This window comes from Pelodiscus sinensis, chromosome 7 (assembly GCF_052426305.1).
Source record: "Pelodiscus sinensis isolate ZL-2025 chromosome 7, ASM5242630v1, whole genome shotgun sequence".
NCBI lineage: Eukaryota > Metazoa > Chordata > Testudines > Trionychidae > Pelodiscus > Pelodiscus sinensis.
In genome coordinates, this window is record NC_143058.1 from 50,750,888 (window position 1) to 50,767,998 (window position 17,111).

General features: G+C 42.3%; 1 protein-coding gene across 4 annotated transcripts in view; it reads left to right on the plus strand.

The window, feature by feature from the left end:
• Positions 1–17,111, plus strand: part of ITPRID2 (ITPR interacting domain containing 2) — a 53,299-nt gene that overhangs the window by 23,756 nt on the left and 12,432 nt on the right. For all 4 annotated transcript variants that reach the window (XM_075933749.2, XM_089779785.1, XM_075933752.2 and 1 more), the window contains exons 11-13: positions 9,529–9,617; positions 13,490–14,671; positions 16,706–16,783. In XM_075933749.2, the coding sequence (XP_075789864.2) occupies positions 9,529–9,617; positions 13,490–14,671; positions 16,706–16,783 (1,349 nt within the window). The remainder of the gene's footprint in view (positions 1–9,528; positions 9,618–13,489; positions 14,672–16,705; positions 16,784–17,111) is intronic.

Below are 17,111 nucleotides of genomic sequence, written 5' to 3' on the forward strand. Positions count from 1 at the left end.
GACTACACGAAGGATCAATGCACTGCGTAATAAGAATGGTTTCCTGTATAGGTGCTGTAATATTCTCCATCATGCAGGTACAAGTGCACTGCCTATTCCTTCTCTGTTGTGGAAGGTAGAACAGGAAGAGAGAAGTAACAGAATTTGTCAGTTACCAACCTTTTTCACAATATCCCCATCATAATTTCTTTCCTCGGTATTGTACACATGGTGTACCTGTCTATAAGTACATATGATATTTTACTACAATCTTCAGGTAAAAAGTGCTGTACAATTTGTATGGCAGAGATCTGATTTTTGGGGGGTGCGGGAGGGAAAGGTTCACTGTTTGTCAGGTCTTACTCAACATTGAAGGAAGTTCAAAGCCTTAGTAGCTGCATTTTTCCTGCCCAAAAACAATGTCTTCTAAGAGAAGAGGTGCCCTATTGATCTCCACTTACCCGAGGAAAAAATGTGCCCAAAGCCCTGTATAAACTTAGTGCTCAGGAAAGGTGCCTGGCAGCCCTGTCTATGGAAAATACCAGTCCTGTGGCTAGACAGGCATCATTGGCAACAGTCTCATATTGCCCCTTCTAGTGTGCTTCAACTCATGTCTGGGAATACCATGCATAGCAGTGAAAGAATAGTTAATTTTCCATGCCTTTTCATGTTCTTGGCTTAGTCTGCCAAAAAGGTACTGATTGTGATGGGAAGAGCTACTACCTACTAGAAAGTAGTCTGAGGGTAAACATTTATTTCCTATAGGGCACAAAATATCTGCCAAACCTCAGCAAAATTCAGTCCAATGAGCCAGAAGTGAAAGACACTTTGCTTCATTATCATACTACAAGCCAGCTACTTCCCTGTTTTGTTAAACATTTACCCATATTTTGAGTCAGTTCCATTTGTTTCCTCTTTTACAATGATGGCAAAACTGTCACCTTAATCATAAAAATTGAGACTGTTCTCAAACATTATTCTCTTTGTGTAAGAATCTTACAAGTCCATATCAATTGAAGTGAAGCTCCAAGAGAGAAAGCATTTATGTGACTAGTGATTATTGGGTGCTCAGATGAGACAAGGGGCCTGATTTCAGAGTGGGATTTAAGCACTCAACATATATGGAGACACTGAAAATTACTAGTTGCTTTGGAAAAAATATTGGCCAGTCTCTAAATTAGCATCTTGGTCTTGCTAGGGATCCCTTAGCTCAGTTCAGCTCTGAGTGGAAACCCTAGTCCTTTGTTACAATGTATTTGCTGTTAAGTATGTTAATATACACTAATCTGTTTCAGTCGCATGGTTTGATTGTGCATGAACCCAAACATAAATACATATTTCACATGTAGTCTTTAAAGATGTGGCCTGTATATTTTTTTCTGGAAGGCTATTTCTCTGTCCATGTACCAGGGTGGTGCTGCTTGGTATAGAATGTTATGAATTTGAGGTATAAAATAAGGTATTTATAATGACACTGTCCTTCCAAAAGGAGGGCCTGCTTTTGCTGACTTTAATTGCAGTTTGCAAGGCATTTTAAAGAGCGTCTACAGTAGAATGTACAGTATTCAAATAAAAAATGGGTGGTTCTCTTTTCTCTCCATTGAAAGTCTGAAGATAATTAAAACATTCCTAAACAATGCTGAATTCTACTGCAACCATTGTCTTCCACTAGCATGCATTTTTCATTTTTAAATAATGTTGTTTATAATAAATGGCAAGCTTATTGTTAAGTGGCTTGCAAAATATTGTTTTGCTATTAGTTTCTTAGTTTGTCAAACACTACATCATATCTCTAAAATGTGGTAAGACCAGTTTTTTGTACTTTTAAGGTCATATGTTGACCTAGTTTATCCAGTAGGCTCACAACTAGCATTTATTACTTAACTCCAAATGCTTTGCTTGTGGGTTTTTTGTTGATTGTTGAGAGAAAGGAAGATCTTTAGTTACTTTTGTGCTGTAAACATGAAGTGCTGTTAACTGTCCAGCATAAAAAGCTATTGCAAAGTTAGTGGGAAGGAAACTTGTTAGTTGGAAAACAAAATTTTTCATTTAATGATGACTTGCGTTTATGCAACAGTGACTTCTTTTCAGCACCTCCTAAATAGAGCTTCACAAATACAAGTTCTACATTTGGGGTGTAAAAGATATAACACTGTGTTTTCAGTGTCAAGTGATTTTTGAATACCCAGCTTTCGGTTCCTAGCTTTCAGAAGTTGAGTAGCCAGCTGTCAAATATCAGACCCTTTCAAGATGTCTCAAGTTTGGTAGGCAAAATCTTAAGTTGCTCTTGGAAATGAAGGCTAAATACGTAATGGATTAGTAGACTAGTAGTACACATTAACAGCAGCTCCATAGTTAAATCCTTTTGGTGTTTACTGCTCCAGGTAGGGGTGTCTGGATGTGTACACACATTATAGAAAAAGAGGCCTCAAATGTGGCTAGATATTTGGGGCAGTTGATGTTCATGCCCTCCACATGCTGTGATAGCCCTTCACTTTCCTTGAGGGAAGGCTTATCAGTGGTTATTGTAGCAGTGTGTCCTACTGACGCTACTTAGTGAGCATTATGGACCATGAACTGAGCTCGTCTCCCAGGCAAAGTCCGTAGAGTGCCACATGGGGGAAAAAGGCACCACTCTTACATCTAACTAGGGCACTTTCTGTGCATATCTGGAATATTGATATACAAGTTTGTTGCATTTGGGTTCTGTAGCATCCACCATGCAAAGCATTGCAGCATCCACCATGCAAAGCATTGCAGCAAGTAACCCAAATATTGCTAATGTTAACGAACAGATTCAATGCATTTCTTCCTCTTTTCTCTACCAGAAGAACAAACTCAGGCAGACGATAGCAGTAACCCAAATATTGCTAATGTTAACGAACAGATTCAATGCATTTCTTCCTCTTTTCTCTACCAGAAGAACAAACTCAGGCAGACGATAGCAGAAACATTATTGTGATGTTTAGGTAATCTGCCTTCAGTTGACTAAACTGTTGAAATAACGAGAATCCTTTTTTGTTGAGAGCCGAGTAGAGTAGGGGAGCATATAATTAATTTAATGAGTTATTAATTACTGTGCAATACATACATCAAATATAGACATGGTTATACAGGCTGCCCCTGACTTGTGAAGATATCAGCTCCGGGGATAGCGTCGCAAGTCGAGGGTGTCATAACTTGAGCCCGCATTTACGACAAGCATCATATGCCGGCATAAATGTGGAGCCAAGGACGTAAGTCAGGGGATTTTGGCCCCTTCCGCACTTACGGAAAAGGTCATAAGTGCAGGGAGTTGCAAATTGGGCTGTCATAAAGTGGGGGCCTCCTGTATATCAGGGACACCTGTATTCTCTTTTCTTCAGAGTTTTGTCAACCTAAATGTTTTTGAATGCATAAATTGCACTGGAATATTTTGAATATTTTAATAGTTTAGGTGATTTTGTTTTGTTAGTGTCATACCAGGCGTGCAGTGCAGTCCTTTCCTAGTTTAGTTAGAATGTGTGTGAACTGGTCAAATTTACCTGTTCATCATGACTGGCTGCTGCTCTTCCCAATTTCACTTTCGTAATCTCCTTATGGCCTCTTGCAATCTGTTGGGGCAGAGGTCCTTGTCAGACTTTCTGAAGAGAAAGTGCCTATGGTACAAAGCAAACAGTGGCGGTTGAATGAGCTTGACTGACATCCTCTACTTATTACAAATGACACTCATCTAAGCGTGCGAAAGGCCACTTAACTTAGAAGTGATTAACCCCAGTGAAGGGCAGGTGAACTGCCATGCTCCCTGATGTTCTGTGAAGGAAGGTATCTTTAAGCTTTCCAACAGAGGCAATGCATCTTTTCCACATCTAGTCATTCTCTTCATGAGCCAGCACTGCCCTTTTGGGGGCTGATTTGTTGACCTTCAGTTCTGATTCTGGAATGTAAATTGCAAACACCTGGTATGTTTGTCTCTTCCAGAAAAACTCACCAGTGCTGCGGATCTGTGACAGTTTATTCATGATCTGTTCAGTTCACTATGGCCTTTGCACCTTTCTCTAACCTGCATGAGCCCAATACGTGCTCCAGAATGGTAGAAAGGGAGGAGAATCTCTGAATTTGTATCAGAAACCCATCTGCAATTGTGAGGAGTTATCCTGTCTGTTAAAAATGCCTTTCCTCATTAATATAAAAATGTTCCCCCCAGAATGAAGTACATCTGTGAAATTGTCAGCACCAGTGAAATGAGAGAGAGAGGTGTTTTTACTCACCAAGTAGTTGCTGCGGAATGTTGAGAAATGCAACATAACAGAGAAGGTGATAAAAGTACTAACTGACTTTAACAATGTGCCTCTCTTAAAAAGCAGAAATAGGCTTTCAGGGTGTGACGTTGCGTTGGGGTTTCCCCGCCTCCTGCACCCCCGTAGTGGCACGAACAGACTCCACCAGTCGGTAGAATAGAGGGAGTTTATTACTTCTCCAGGATACAACACAGCATAGATGTAATCTGGCTACAGGGCAGGCCTAGGATGCCAGACCCCCCCTTGAGATGAGGGAGAATGGGCCCTTAAATCCCAGCCCCCTTGCTTAGGCTGCCTCCTCTGTGATTCCAGACAGAAACTCCCCAAATCTCTTCCAGCTCTGCCCCCCCCGCCAGGTGTTGGTCTCCACTCTCCTTCCTTTGTCTCTCTCCCTGGGAGGCTGAGCCTGGGTGTCTGGGTTAATACACATTTGGGAGAGTCAGTGAGAATCTCCCATCACAGCTCAGGGGGACCCCGGGTCACAAAGCAGACAGCCCCCCCACTCCGCCACACAGGGTCGTAAAGATTTAGTGTCCTGAGAAGTAAAAACTGAGGCAAAGGGCCAGGTGAATATTTTTCTCAAGAGGCAATAAAACTTAATGAAACAAGGACACATTAATGAATGCCTTTGTCTGAAATATTGGGAATCTATTCTAGCTCTTAGGGATGTAAGTGACTAGCATAAGCTTATTGGATAGTCGAGTAGTGACTCAACTAGTTGCCCCCCTGCCTCCTTGTTGCCTCTATCAGCAAGGGCACAGTGGGGAAATGGCATGAGCGGGGACTAAAGTAGTCCCCGCTTGCTCTGGTTCCCGCTGTGGCTGCTTCAGCCTTTGAAAGGTACAAGAGCCCCACGAGGCTCTTGTACATTTCAAAAGTAGACGCATTGCAGGGAGCAGGGGCAAGTGGGTATTGAGGCAGGGGCTCTTGTACATCTCAAGAACAATTGTCAACTATACAATTAGCATGATAACTGCATTTTAACATCCTTAATAGCTCTGATGTTCATAAGCAGCTTTATAAAAGAACAACCATACTAGTTTAGACAAATGGTCCATTTAGCCCAATATCCTATCTTCTGAAAGTTATGAATGCCAGGGGCTTCAAAGGGACTGAACAGAAAATATAATCGAGTGATCCATTCTGTGTTGCCCATTCTCCATTTCAGAGGCTAAGGACACGTCAGAGCATGGTTTTGCAGCCCTTTCCTCCTGACCAATAGCCATTAATGGATCTCCATAAATTTTTTATCTAGTTTGTTTTTGCAACTTCTTGTCTTGGCCTTCACAACACCCTCTGGCAAATAATTCCACAGGTAGACTGAGCATTGTATAAAGAAATACTTTTTTGTTCGTTTTAAACCTACTGCTTATTAATTTCATTTGTGACCCCCTAGTTCTTGTGTAATGAGATGAAGTAAAGAATACTTCCTTATTTACTTTCTCCACATGAGTCATGATTTTATAGATCTCTGTCATATCCTCGCTTAGTCATCTCTTTTCCAAGATGAAAATTACCAGTCTTACTAATGTCGTCTCTTATGGAAGTTATTTTATACCTCTAATAATTATTTTAGCCCTTCTCTGTACCTTTTCTAGTTTCAATGTATCTTTTTCGAGATGGGTCAACCACAAGTCAACACTTCTAGTAATGCTAGTGGGTGTGTGTGGTGTGTTTTGTGTGTTTGCTCCTGCCAGTTGAAAGTTGCAGGAGTATATATTTGACATTTAAAAATCACTAGAAAATGTTTGCAGGTTTTGCCAGGTGCAGCGTTGACATTTGCCTGCATGTATTGAAAATCAATGCTCAAGTTTACGAAGGGGTAGGGGTAGAAATTGTGCTGGTGCTTTGGCACGATTGCATCTTATGTAGCATGACTCTTATCTATATATTTGAGAGTTTGTCCATGAACAAATGAGTCTGTCCATTTGTTCAAGAACTCCTCCTAAATGGTAAGAGCTAGGATCACCAAATTTGGTGTACAGCTCCTTCTTATCATAATTTAGAGCAAGGAAAGGGTTTGGTGTGGGAAGACATGGGACTGAGGCTCCCCCTCCCGCATGTGTACGGGGATGTATAAAACCATACAATAAAAGAGAGAATTAACATGCAGGTGAAAGGGGCAAGCTTGGAGTACACAATCCTCCCTCTCCCCCCATCTGGGACTGCAGTAGCCCCGAGCCTCCACCCCCTAGGAGTCCTTTACGGAGGGCATGAAGGGGCTGCCTCTTCCCCTACCCCTATTCATATGGGAACATTGCTGACTGTTCCCATTTAGAGTGTGAGGGGAAAGTGCACAGTTTGCTCCATTTTTCAGTCTTGCTGGGGAGTGCAGGGGATGGATGGACCCTGGACCCGCCCCAGCCTGGCCATGTCTGCTAAAGCTGCAGAGGCCAGGAAGAGATGCTTCTTACCTAGCCATAAGCTGCTGCAGTGAGAGAAAGCTGTGGTAGTTCCCTCTCTTTTGGGCAGCCTGCATACTGGCCCCCTCATGTCCAGCCCCTCCCCAGAGCAGTGATTCAAATGAAGAAAAACAAACATTGAGTTAAGAAGCCAAACAGCATCAGGTAAATCTTCTAGTAGATGTATAAAGTTCAATACTGTAGAACTGTTATGAAATGTACAGTGGGTGTCTGCCACAAAACTTGCAGAGTTCAAAGTTACTACCCATTTCTTTGTATGCATCTTATCTGAACCAGGAAGACTTCATTGTAATCTTACATTTTAAGATTAGATAGCATGATTTCATGCAACAGTAAAAGACAGTCATTCCAGGGCATGGTAGTTACCAAGATAACAGGGAGTGTCTTTGGGTTGTGCTGAGGTTGTACAGAACTGAGTGAAACAATTGATGCAAAAATTTAAAAAGGCACTTTGCCTATTTTCTAGTTCATGGAGTTTCTGTGAACATGCAGTGTTGTTTAGCAATTTATTTTTGCATTAAATTTATTTTCATTAAAATTAATAAAGCATTGTGCTTGTCAGGGTATCTAGCACTTCTGAAGCTGCTTTTGTTATATGTTTCGGCGTTGAGTTTTGAACTAGAATTTGTTCTGTGATAGCAGTTGGATGACTGGAAGTCACAAAATGAGATTCTGTTCCCTACCTCAAAGCATACATCTGTTCTGGAATAACTCATGGCATGGTCATGGCTGGCTCAGGTCAGCTGACTGGGGCTTGAACGTGGGGCTAAAAAGTGCTGTATGGATGTTTTGGGCTTGGGCTGGAGCCCAAGCTCTGGAATCTGTCCCTCTCATTGGGGCTGAGAGCTCACATCCAAGTGTTTACAGAGCAGTTTTACAGCTCCACAGCCTGAGACCTGAGAGCCAGAGGCAGTTGATTTGGGCAAGTCACGGGTGTTTTATTGCTATGTAGAAATACCCGAAGGAGCATTGTACAGGGTTCTCAGCCTGTGAGTTTTCCAAGGGTTGAGGAAGCCTACAAGCTTGTGTATAGTGGTCTCTTTACAATGCCCTCTGGGCACTGGTGCTGTCTGAAATCTCTGCAGTGTCTCATGTTGCAAGCCCACCGTCCTCACTGCCCCCAAAACTGCCTTTGTTGTTCTTGCACCAGGGGAATCTTTCAGTCTCTTAGCCTCTGTTGTTACTCCAGCTCAGCTACCTGGAGTAAAGAGAACAGGGATGAGGCAAAGGAACATGAATGAGGATCTTGCCTTTTGTGCATAGACTGATCCCCCCGATTGGCAGGGCCTTTTTCCCAGACTAAATTTTGTGTATGTGCACTTTGAGCCTGTTGTGGATAAAACCAGATCTAGGGTCTAGCTTTTTTTCAGAGGCCTGATGACCACCTGCAAAGGGCCTAGTGTGTTTGACCTTTGCTGATCCTTGCCGAAATGTGCAGTTTTATGACTGTTTTATTGCCCTCAGCTCCCTGAAGTCTGGTCTAGAGTGAGAGAGACTGGAGGAGGGTAGTGATCTCCAGTATTGTCTCCCTTCCCCTGTCACTGGAGGAGGGAATAGACCAGCCATCTGCTGCAGCTGTTGGGTGGAAAGGGGGACGTGCAGCAAACCTATGGACTGCATGTGTATCTGAGTGGTCAATGGCTCAGCTTTGGGGAAAGAACCTTGGAAAAAGTAAAGGGTAAATATCAGCAGCATAGTGCATTTTTCTCATCATCTCCATAGGTGTAAAAGATGGGCAGTATCTCAGGGCTAGTCAGCATTTCCCGAGGAGCACATTTTTTGAGAGGCTTTTGTACTTTTTCATGAGTCAAAGCAAAAATCCCAAACAAACCACAAATCAAAAAACCCACATGCTGTACCCAAATGTTGCTCTCTGTGAGATACCATTTGGAAATGATCATTCTATTTCTGACTTTAAGGCACCTATCGCCTTGGTATCTCAGCATAGCATAGCGATAATGTGTTTTGATTTAAAATGTTGTTACAGTTCCCATCTCTTGGTCCAGCAAGGGCACTCACTCTTGGCTCCTCAGTCATCCCCTCTCTTGGGCAAAAACCCACATCTTTCTTCCTGCAGGCGGGGTGTGAACGGTCCACAGTTCTCTAGTTACACTGTGATATTCTCAATATACCAGACTGCATAGACAGGGCAGCATCTGTACTTCACTCTCTCTTGGAAGGCTATGAACAGCAGTGATTGCCCAAAGTTACAAGTTACCACACGTCTCTTTCTAAGCAAGCACATTTATTCTTAAGGTGGACGAATGCAGAGAAAACCTATTAAAAACAATAGTGGAAATTGCAGGCATGGTAATAAGCTCATTAGAAATTACCCCAAACTCCTCTACCAAGGGCTTAGTCCCCACAAAGGGTTTTTTCAGTATCTTACCAGCTCAAAACCACTTGAGCTTAGAACATGCACACCCATGAATAGGTTAGTCTTTCCTCAATGCTGTTTGGGCCTTTGATCTTGAAACTCCATAATCAGTAGACAATAATCCTCTCCTCAGGGCACAGTTTCCAAGTTGGGTTTTTGCGTAGCTGGAGGATTGTTGGCAATTTGCAGTCACTTCCCTCTAGAAATTACCAAGAAAATCTCTTGACCCTCTTTGTCCAAAAAATCCATTATTGTCTGGCATATTGTTCAATATCCTTTGACATTTATACCATTTTCAGAGTTGACACCCCGTCTCCCTCCTAGAGGTTAAATACAATCCCAGTCTACCATTCATTTAATACAATGGACCCCAAAAGATAAAATGAATTGAATAAAATCTCCCAAGGGTATTGCTGGAAATTGCCAAATCTGTCTCAAACTTATTATCTCTTGTTGTTTTCCTTTACAGATCATCTGTTGCGAACTGCTAGTCAGCATTCTGATAGCAGTGGCTTTGCCGAAGATTCTTCTACAGATTGCTCACTTAGTCACCTTCAGGTAAGCTGCTCGTAGATTCTAGCACGTTGAGTTTCTCATCCATGTCGCTACGCAGTCCCAGACAGTGAGCCTCCAAGATGGGATCCGCAGACTTACGCTTGTGGTGCTTGCCAAAGAGAGCTGTGTAGACATTTTGCTTTGGCCTCTGAAGCCTCAGGAAGGGGTTTCTGTGTAGCTATTTTGAATGCTGTAGTGCAAGCCCAAGTCTATTGATTCAGGCTAGGAAGCTCAGTGCTATGAGCTATGTAACTGTACCCCTAGAGGCCACAGTAATATGAATACTAAATAATGATGATAACTTTGAGATTGGAGAAGTGGATGATGATGATTGTGATACTGATTGGTTTTGTTCTAATCTTTCTGACCAGCCTTGGATCCTGACAGGATTTTCCATTTCTGGTCTTCTTTAGCTTTGCGTTAACTTTTTAAAAGTCTTCTAGATGTATGTTCTGATCTGAATTATTTGGGGTCTGGGATAAGCTTTAAGTTCTGTATATTTCCTGTTTCTTTGTTTTTTTTTGTTTTGTTTGGTAAGCCTTTGCTCACTGACTGAGCCTTTAAAACTGCTTTTCCTTCTTTCCTAATATCAAGTGGGTAAAGATAAAGAGGAAAATATTTTTTTCTGCTAATCATTCAATTTTCATGTTTTATGTCCCACCTGACTGGGGTAAATCAAGAGTAAATTGATGCTTTATGTTGGATTAAGAGATCTGTGCTGGCTGGCAAGCTAGTTAGAAAACCTGTCTAAGGTACCATGTACTCTGCTAAATAAAACTTTGTAACTAAGTTTTGAGAGGCCTAGATAGACTTACTTTCGAAAGTGCATATCTTCTTCCAATCACTTTTTCGAAAGAGGTTCTATCGAAAAAGAAAGTAGTCTAGACGCAGTTCTTTCATGGAAAAAACCCTTTTTCAAAAGAACCGTTCTTCCTAAAAAAATTAAAAAAAAAATAAAATTGTATACAGTTCTTTTGAAAAAGGGTTTTTTGTCTAAAGAACACGTCTAGACTTTCTTTTTGAAAAGAACCTCTTTTGAAAAAGTGATCGGAAGAAAATATGCAAATTTAGCATAAATTTGCATATCTTTCGAAAGTGAAAGCAAGTCTAGACGTGCCCCAATAGTGATGATTGTCTGTTCATTAGAAAAAATGCACTGTTTTGCTTTCTGTTTTACTTGTTGTAATGAATACATACATAGAGAAATTATGGTGAATGAGACAATATTGGTTTCTGCTATGGAATTTTTAACCTGTTGCCTTCATTTTGTTTCAACAAAGTCTATGGTTAAGTAAGAAAATATAGGTGAGTGGCTAAGCTAATATAAAAAGAAAGTGAGAGCTTGGTAGCTAGGTGAGAGGACTTGAAAAAAGCCTCAAGGAATAAAAATAGTAGAGATTGTTTTCTAAAATAATGGCATGTTAGTGCCATCTACTGTTCTGTAACTAACTTTAAACAGCAAACTGAAATAATTGAAACTGCCAATAATTCTCCCACTCCTCCAAATTCTAACAAAGATTTTTGAGGCAGCTGTTGCATTCCCTTAGGTTATTATGCAGGGGTTTATCAGGGACTTTATCTATCAAGGGAAAATTGCAGGAATTCCCCCTCCAACAATTTTAAGATTGTGGAGATAACTTGTGAATGAATAAGGTATAATAGTACATAGTTATGCAGACTTTGGAAGTTACATTGGTTTACATGAAGCATTTCACTAAAATCAATATCTGTTGGAGGTAGGAAAACCTTGTATGTGCTAAATTTTTTTGGCATTCCATATTATTTCAGCCTTCGAAATATATTTGTTATGGCTTTGCAGTGTTAACCAAAGAGATTAAGCAACAAAGAGATTAATACCAATGAGTATAAAACTCATGGTTGAAAATTCTGTTCAGGGAAAAGGGGAGATGGAGATTATTGCCTGATATACTCCATAAATGTTATCCTCTTAGCTGGCTAATACTAATAGTAAACTAATTGTGACAGATTCTCTTTACTGTGGAACAGAGCAAAAGAAATTACAGATGGGGGAAGGGGACGGGGGAACTCATTGGGTCTTATAGAGTACTCTATACACATTAGTCCTAGTGTTGTGTTCAACGTGGCTTTTAAATGATTAAGCCCTATTGTCTGGTATGACTTCTTTGGGGGAGCCATTCCAGTGTAATAGAACTTTCCCTCAGGAAGCTTTTCCTGCTATTCCTTTTTATTATTATTTTTCATATTCGTCGTGTCCAGAAGTTCCACTTAAGATTGTGAGCCCCCACTGAACCTATAATCTGTTCACAATCATATGCAGACTAGGGATGTCGACGTATCGATAAGCCTAGGTTTATCAGTTAATTTTGTCAACTACCCATATTTCTCCCCTCTTGCTGCCTCAAGGGGGGGGAGCCAGTTTCCCCCAGCACTGCTGTCTCCTCTTGCCCTCCCTCAGTCTTCCTCCCCCCCCCCCCCCGCCCGGTGCCACTGCCTTGCAGCGAGGGAGGCAGGTGAGGCTGCCACAAAGCAGCCGCTGTCTGCGGTTGGCCTGAGAGCCCCACAAACAGAGGCTATTCAACATCCCATGCATCACATGGAGCAGCTTCTCTCCATGGCAAGCCTGAGACTGACGCAGGTAAAGGCTGTTTCACTGCAGCAGCCCCTGTCTACAGGAGGTCTGAGTTCCCCACAGACAGAGGCTACTCTGCATGCCACAGAGTAGCCTCTATCTGTGGGGAGCTTGGACCCCCCCCATCGATGGGGCTGCTGCCACCCGGGGCTGATGCCTCTGTATCTGAGGTGGCAGTGTGGGGCGGCAGGCAGCCAGTCTGCACAAGGAGCTGGTTTTTAAATACAGAGGCAGCACCGTGGGTGGCAGGTGGCTTCCTGTGAGTGGGGCTGGGAGCACACTGGCTACTGGCCCCGACCCCAGGGACTATTGAATAGTCATCTCCCCACTAGGGTTTCATGCGGTTACACAACTATTCGATTACGCTATATCTAACATCCCTAAGGCAGACGCAGTTCCTGCCGAGAAAAGCTTACATTGTCATTTAAGAAAGGACTCACAAGTAAGCATGATTGAACAGTAGGAGTAGGAGGGGAGAAAGGAGAATGAGGGTAAGGATGGTAAATTCTAAAGTGTTAAGTAGGCTAGCAACATGTGGGGCTTGATGGTTCCAAGTCCTGTAACAGTTCTGAGATATTGTGTGTGTGTGTGTGTGTGTGTGTGTGTGTGTAAATGAAATATACTCAGCCTAAATTTTTCCATTCTTAATTTTATTCCTGATACCCTACTTGACACCAAGTGCACTAATCTAATAATTCCGATCACTCTGAGTGCCCACCCCTTCCATATTCCTAGCTATTTCCAAAACAATTATTAGCTTGGAGTAGAGAACCTTCAGAGAGTAGTAGCATCATATATGGACACCTGGCTCTCTCTTAGTCATCATTTACCTAAAATATATGTTTGCTATGTTAATAATTTTCTTAAAGTCCCGGATGACCTGAAATTATTTTGCTCTTTCTCTCTGATCTACCTCCATTTTATCCTTCTAGCAGAAATATCTAGAATGGAACCTAATATTATAAAGTTATATAGAAAGGATTCTTGCTCACATGCTGTGTAACACGTGGCTCTTATATTTTCCTTGACCTGTGTCAGTGTCATATCTCATTACATACTCCTATTTAACTTCCCCTCTGATAGTCTTTCAGCCTTACTGATTCCTAGATTTCTCCCTGCCATTGAATACCCACATTTAGGTTTATTTTTTCCGAAGTATGAACTTTCTCAGTTGCTAGCCTGAATTTTTGTTAAGGTAGAAGCTATATCCCTAGTGTTCTGTTGCTTTCTTTGGCATTTCTCCCATCTGTTTTGCCTTTCACAGGTTCATGAGTCTTTGCAGGCCATGGGAAGCAGTGCTGACAGCTGTGACAGTGAAACAACAGTGAAGTCACTTGGTGAAGAGATTAAGATGCCAGTAGCCAAGGGGCAGGTGTATTTCAATGAATTTGAGGATGAGGAGGAATTTCTCCACACAGACATGGAAACACCTAAGAACAGAACCGGAGATGTTGAGAAAATCATGGCACATGGACCTGGTGAGACCCAAGATAGTAAAAGCAAGCAGATTCAGACATCTGATATAGATCAAGGGGATTTCAGTACCAAAGGTGAAGAGTTTTCCTCTGAGCTGAAGGAATCTGAATTACTACAGGAAGGCAGTGATGAGAGTGATCTGGACAAAAGCAGTGAGTGTGAGTTTCCTCAGTACCAAACACACCATATTCTCAGATCAACGGTATCCATTGAAAGCAGCAGTTCATCCCCTTCTGCTGTGGACAGAGTTAATGTTGCTCTGCAAAGAGCCCAGATGAAGATCAGCAGCTCTCCTGACTCCAGAACAGGGCGCACTCTACTCACGTCAAAAGATCTCCTCAAAAAGCAGAGGCACCGCTTTGTTGGATCAGGTTATCCTCTGAGGCGGGCCCAATCCCTCCCTACTTCATTACTGAATCCTGTGAGAGTGGTGTCTTCAGTAAATGTCCGGTTATCTCCAGGAAAAGAGACTTTGTGCAGTCCCCCTTCTTTCACCTACAAGTACACACCTGAGGGGGAAGAGAAACTGGTAGATGAGGAGAAGTCAGTGACCAAGACCAACAACAGTCCAGCTACGTGTAAATCCACTCTGTTCATTGCCCCATCAACCATGAAAAAAGAAACTCCCCAGAGCAGGCTGGTGGATGAATCCAGTCACAATAAACTACAAAGCAGCCCATTGTCCATCCCAGCACACATATCTCAGTCAACATGTTCTCTCCACTCTCTTCCTTCTGATTGGCAAGACAGGCCTTTGTGTGAACATATGAGAACGCTGAGCACTCATAGCATCCCAAGCATCTCAGGTTCTTCCTGCAGTCCACTAGCTTCTGCTTTTGGATACCCCTATTCCCCAAGGCATGTTGGATATCCTCATCGGCCTCATCCCGTTAACCCACCCTCTACTGTTGAAATGCAGTTGCGCAGAGTCCTGCATGATATCCGCAATTCTCTGCAGAATCTCTCTCAGGTAAGAGGAAAGCACACTTAGAGCTGTGGTTAAAAAGGGATTTTTTTAAATTTTTTGTGATGGTTGTTGTTGAATTCAATGCAAAATGTTAATTGAGTCTTAAATATGCCCTGCATCTGTTCCATATGTGTTTTGTCAGATGAATAAAAAATTAAGGATGTAAAAGACTAGTCGACTATCTGATAAGCATTAGCTCATGGGATAGTATTTTGACTAATCAATACCCTCTCCCCCCTCCCCTCCCTGCTGCCCTGCTCCCGGAGGCAACAGCTCAGGATGGCAGGCGAAGCCAGTTTGCGAGGGGAGCCAGTTTAAAAATCAGCATCCCGCGGAGCAGCCTTTATCTGCCGCGATCCCAGGCCAGCGCAGACAGGAGTGCTTTGTGGCAGCGGGCCCTGCCTGCAGAGAGCCTGAGCTGCTGTACAGGGCTTGGGTCGGGGGGCAGACAGCTCTGTGGGATCCAGTGCTCATGGGGAGCTGGCTATTAAGCTGGCTCCCACCTACTCCCCCTCCACTGCTGCGTCTGTGGGTGGCAGCGAGGGTGAGGTGGGGAGATGGCTCCGCGGAAACCAGCAGGGAACTGGGAACACACAGGGAACTGTCTTAAGAGTCGCCTGCCCTCCCACCTGCCCCAACCTCAGAGGTAGCGGGGGGGAAGAGGAAGGGTTGCATGTAGTCATTTGGATTAACCGATAAATTTAGGTTCATTGGTTAATCGTTTAAATGACCAGGGCTCAACAAACAATGTAATCTACTCGCCCATGGCGAGTAGATTACACCCCGGAAGAGCCAGTGCAGAGCGCAGAACTGTGCGACTGGCGAGCCCTGTAAATGACTATGCGCTAAAATCCCTACTCCAAATCAGTTGATAGACATTAGCATCGGTTGGAATAATTTTTGTAAAATATCCATAACTAGACCGGACCAGGATATGTTCAGTGCAGTCCTGTACTGAGCATATCTCAGCCGGCCCGAAGCTCTGTTCTGTTGATTGTATTTCACTCCATCAGTACTACTGGAGAGGTTTGCATGAGAACATCTTTGTTTTGTAGAAATTTGCCTGCTTCTCTCTTATTCTTTGTATAAAGTTGTCTTCTGTCACATGACAACCAATTGCTGAATAGATGACTGAAAAGTCCCAAATGCTAGACTTCAACTTCAAGTCAGGGATAAAGAAGAACAGATCAATTTCTGGAGTGTGGGGAAGAGAGGGACAAAAACCTTATAATGCTTATGTTTAAGCAAACCTCCTCTTAAAATGTTTTTCAAATTTTCTATGGCATGTCAGTTGCCCTTTGAACTCAGAATTACATTGGACAAACAACATTTTCTGAGATATTTCACCTATGTGCAGTTGTTTTCCACTACAGTGTGCGTGTACATTTTGCCGACTCTGCCTAACTGTTCAACTCCTGGGATGCAGCAAAGAAAGAAATAGTTTTCTGAAAAACTATTAAGTTAAGGGACCTTGACATAAAACACCAAAAGGGCAAATCTGCACAGTGAAGATGTTAGGTGGTATGGTGTGAAAATGTGCCCTGTTTTTTGTTTGGATAAATTGTCTTGGCAGCCCTAGTGGAAATAGTTGCCTTTATTTCACTGAAATGGGGCACTAGCAACGTAGTCAGAATTACTGAAATATCAAAGGTAAACAAATGGTATACGCCCAAACATATCCTTCCAGTTTTCTGAAGCCAACATGATATTTTTTTGTCATGTTTGAATTCAGCACTTTGATGGTAGTGAGTTGACAGGAAAGCATGCTTTCATAATGTCCTGCTTTTCTCCTTTTTTCTAAGGCTGTTCTGCATGCCCCTCCTCACATCAAAACCCTCTTTCATCTTATCAATTGTAGAGCACATATTGCCACAAAGGGCATTATTGTTTACTGGTGCTGCATCTTTTGGTTTCCTTCTCTTTCACAGTGCAGCTGATCTTCTCTTTTACGGTTTTGTATTGCTGCCTATCACCTGAGTGCATGAGGATTGATTTGTATTGGCATTTTCACTTCAGTGGTTTGTTTGTTTTTTAAAGTACCCTGTGATGAGAGGACATGATCTTGCTGTTGGCTCGTACAGTACTCCAAGATCATCCATTCTACCTCTGTATGAAGTAAGGGACAATACATTTATTTTTATTAATAACTAGTAATATTTCAGTAGTACCATCAATGTGCCATATTCTGTACATTCTAGAAACCTCAAGAAGCCAACTGAGGAGATATCTGAGCTGTTAGTGATTTATCTTTAAAAGTAATGGAAAATGGATAAGAATCCAGGGGACTGGAAAAGGACAGTTAGTGCCAATCTGTAAAAAGAACAATCCAGGGAATTACAGACTAGTCAGCTTAACTTCAGTACCTGGAAAGAAAATGGAGCAAACAATTAAGTAATAAATTTGGAAACACCTAGAAGTTAATAGTTTGCACTGATTTGTCAAG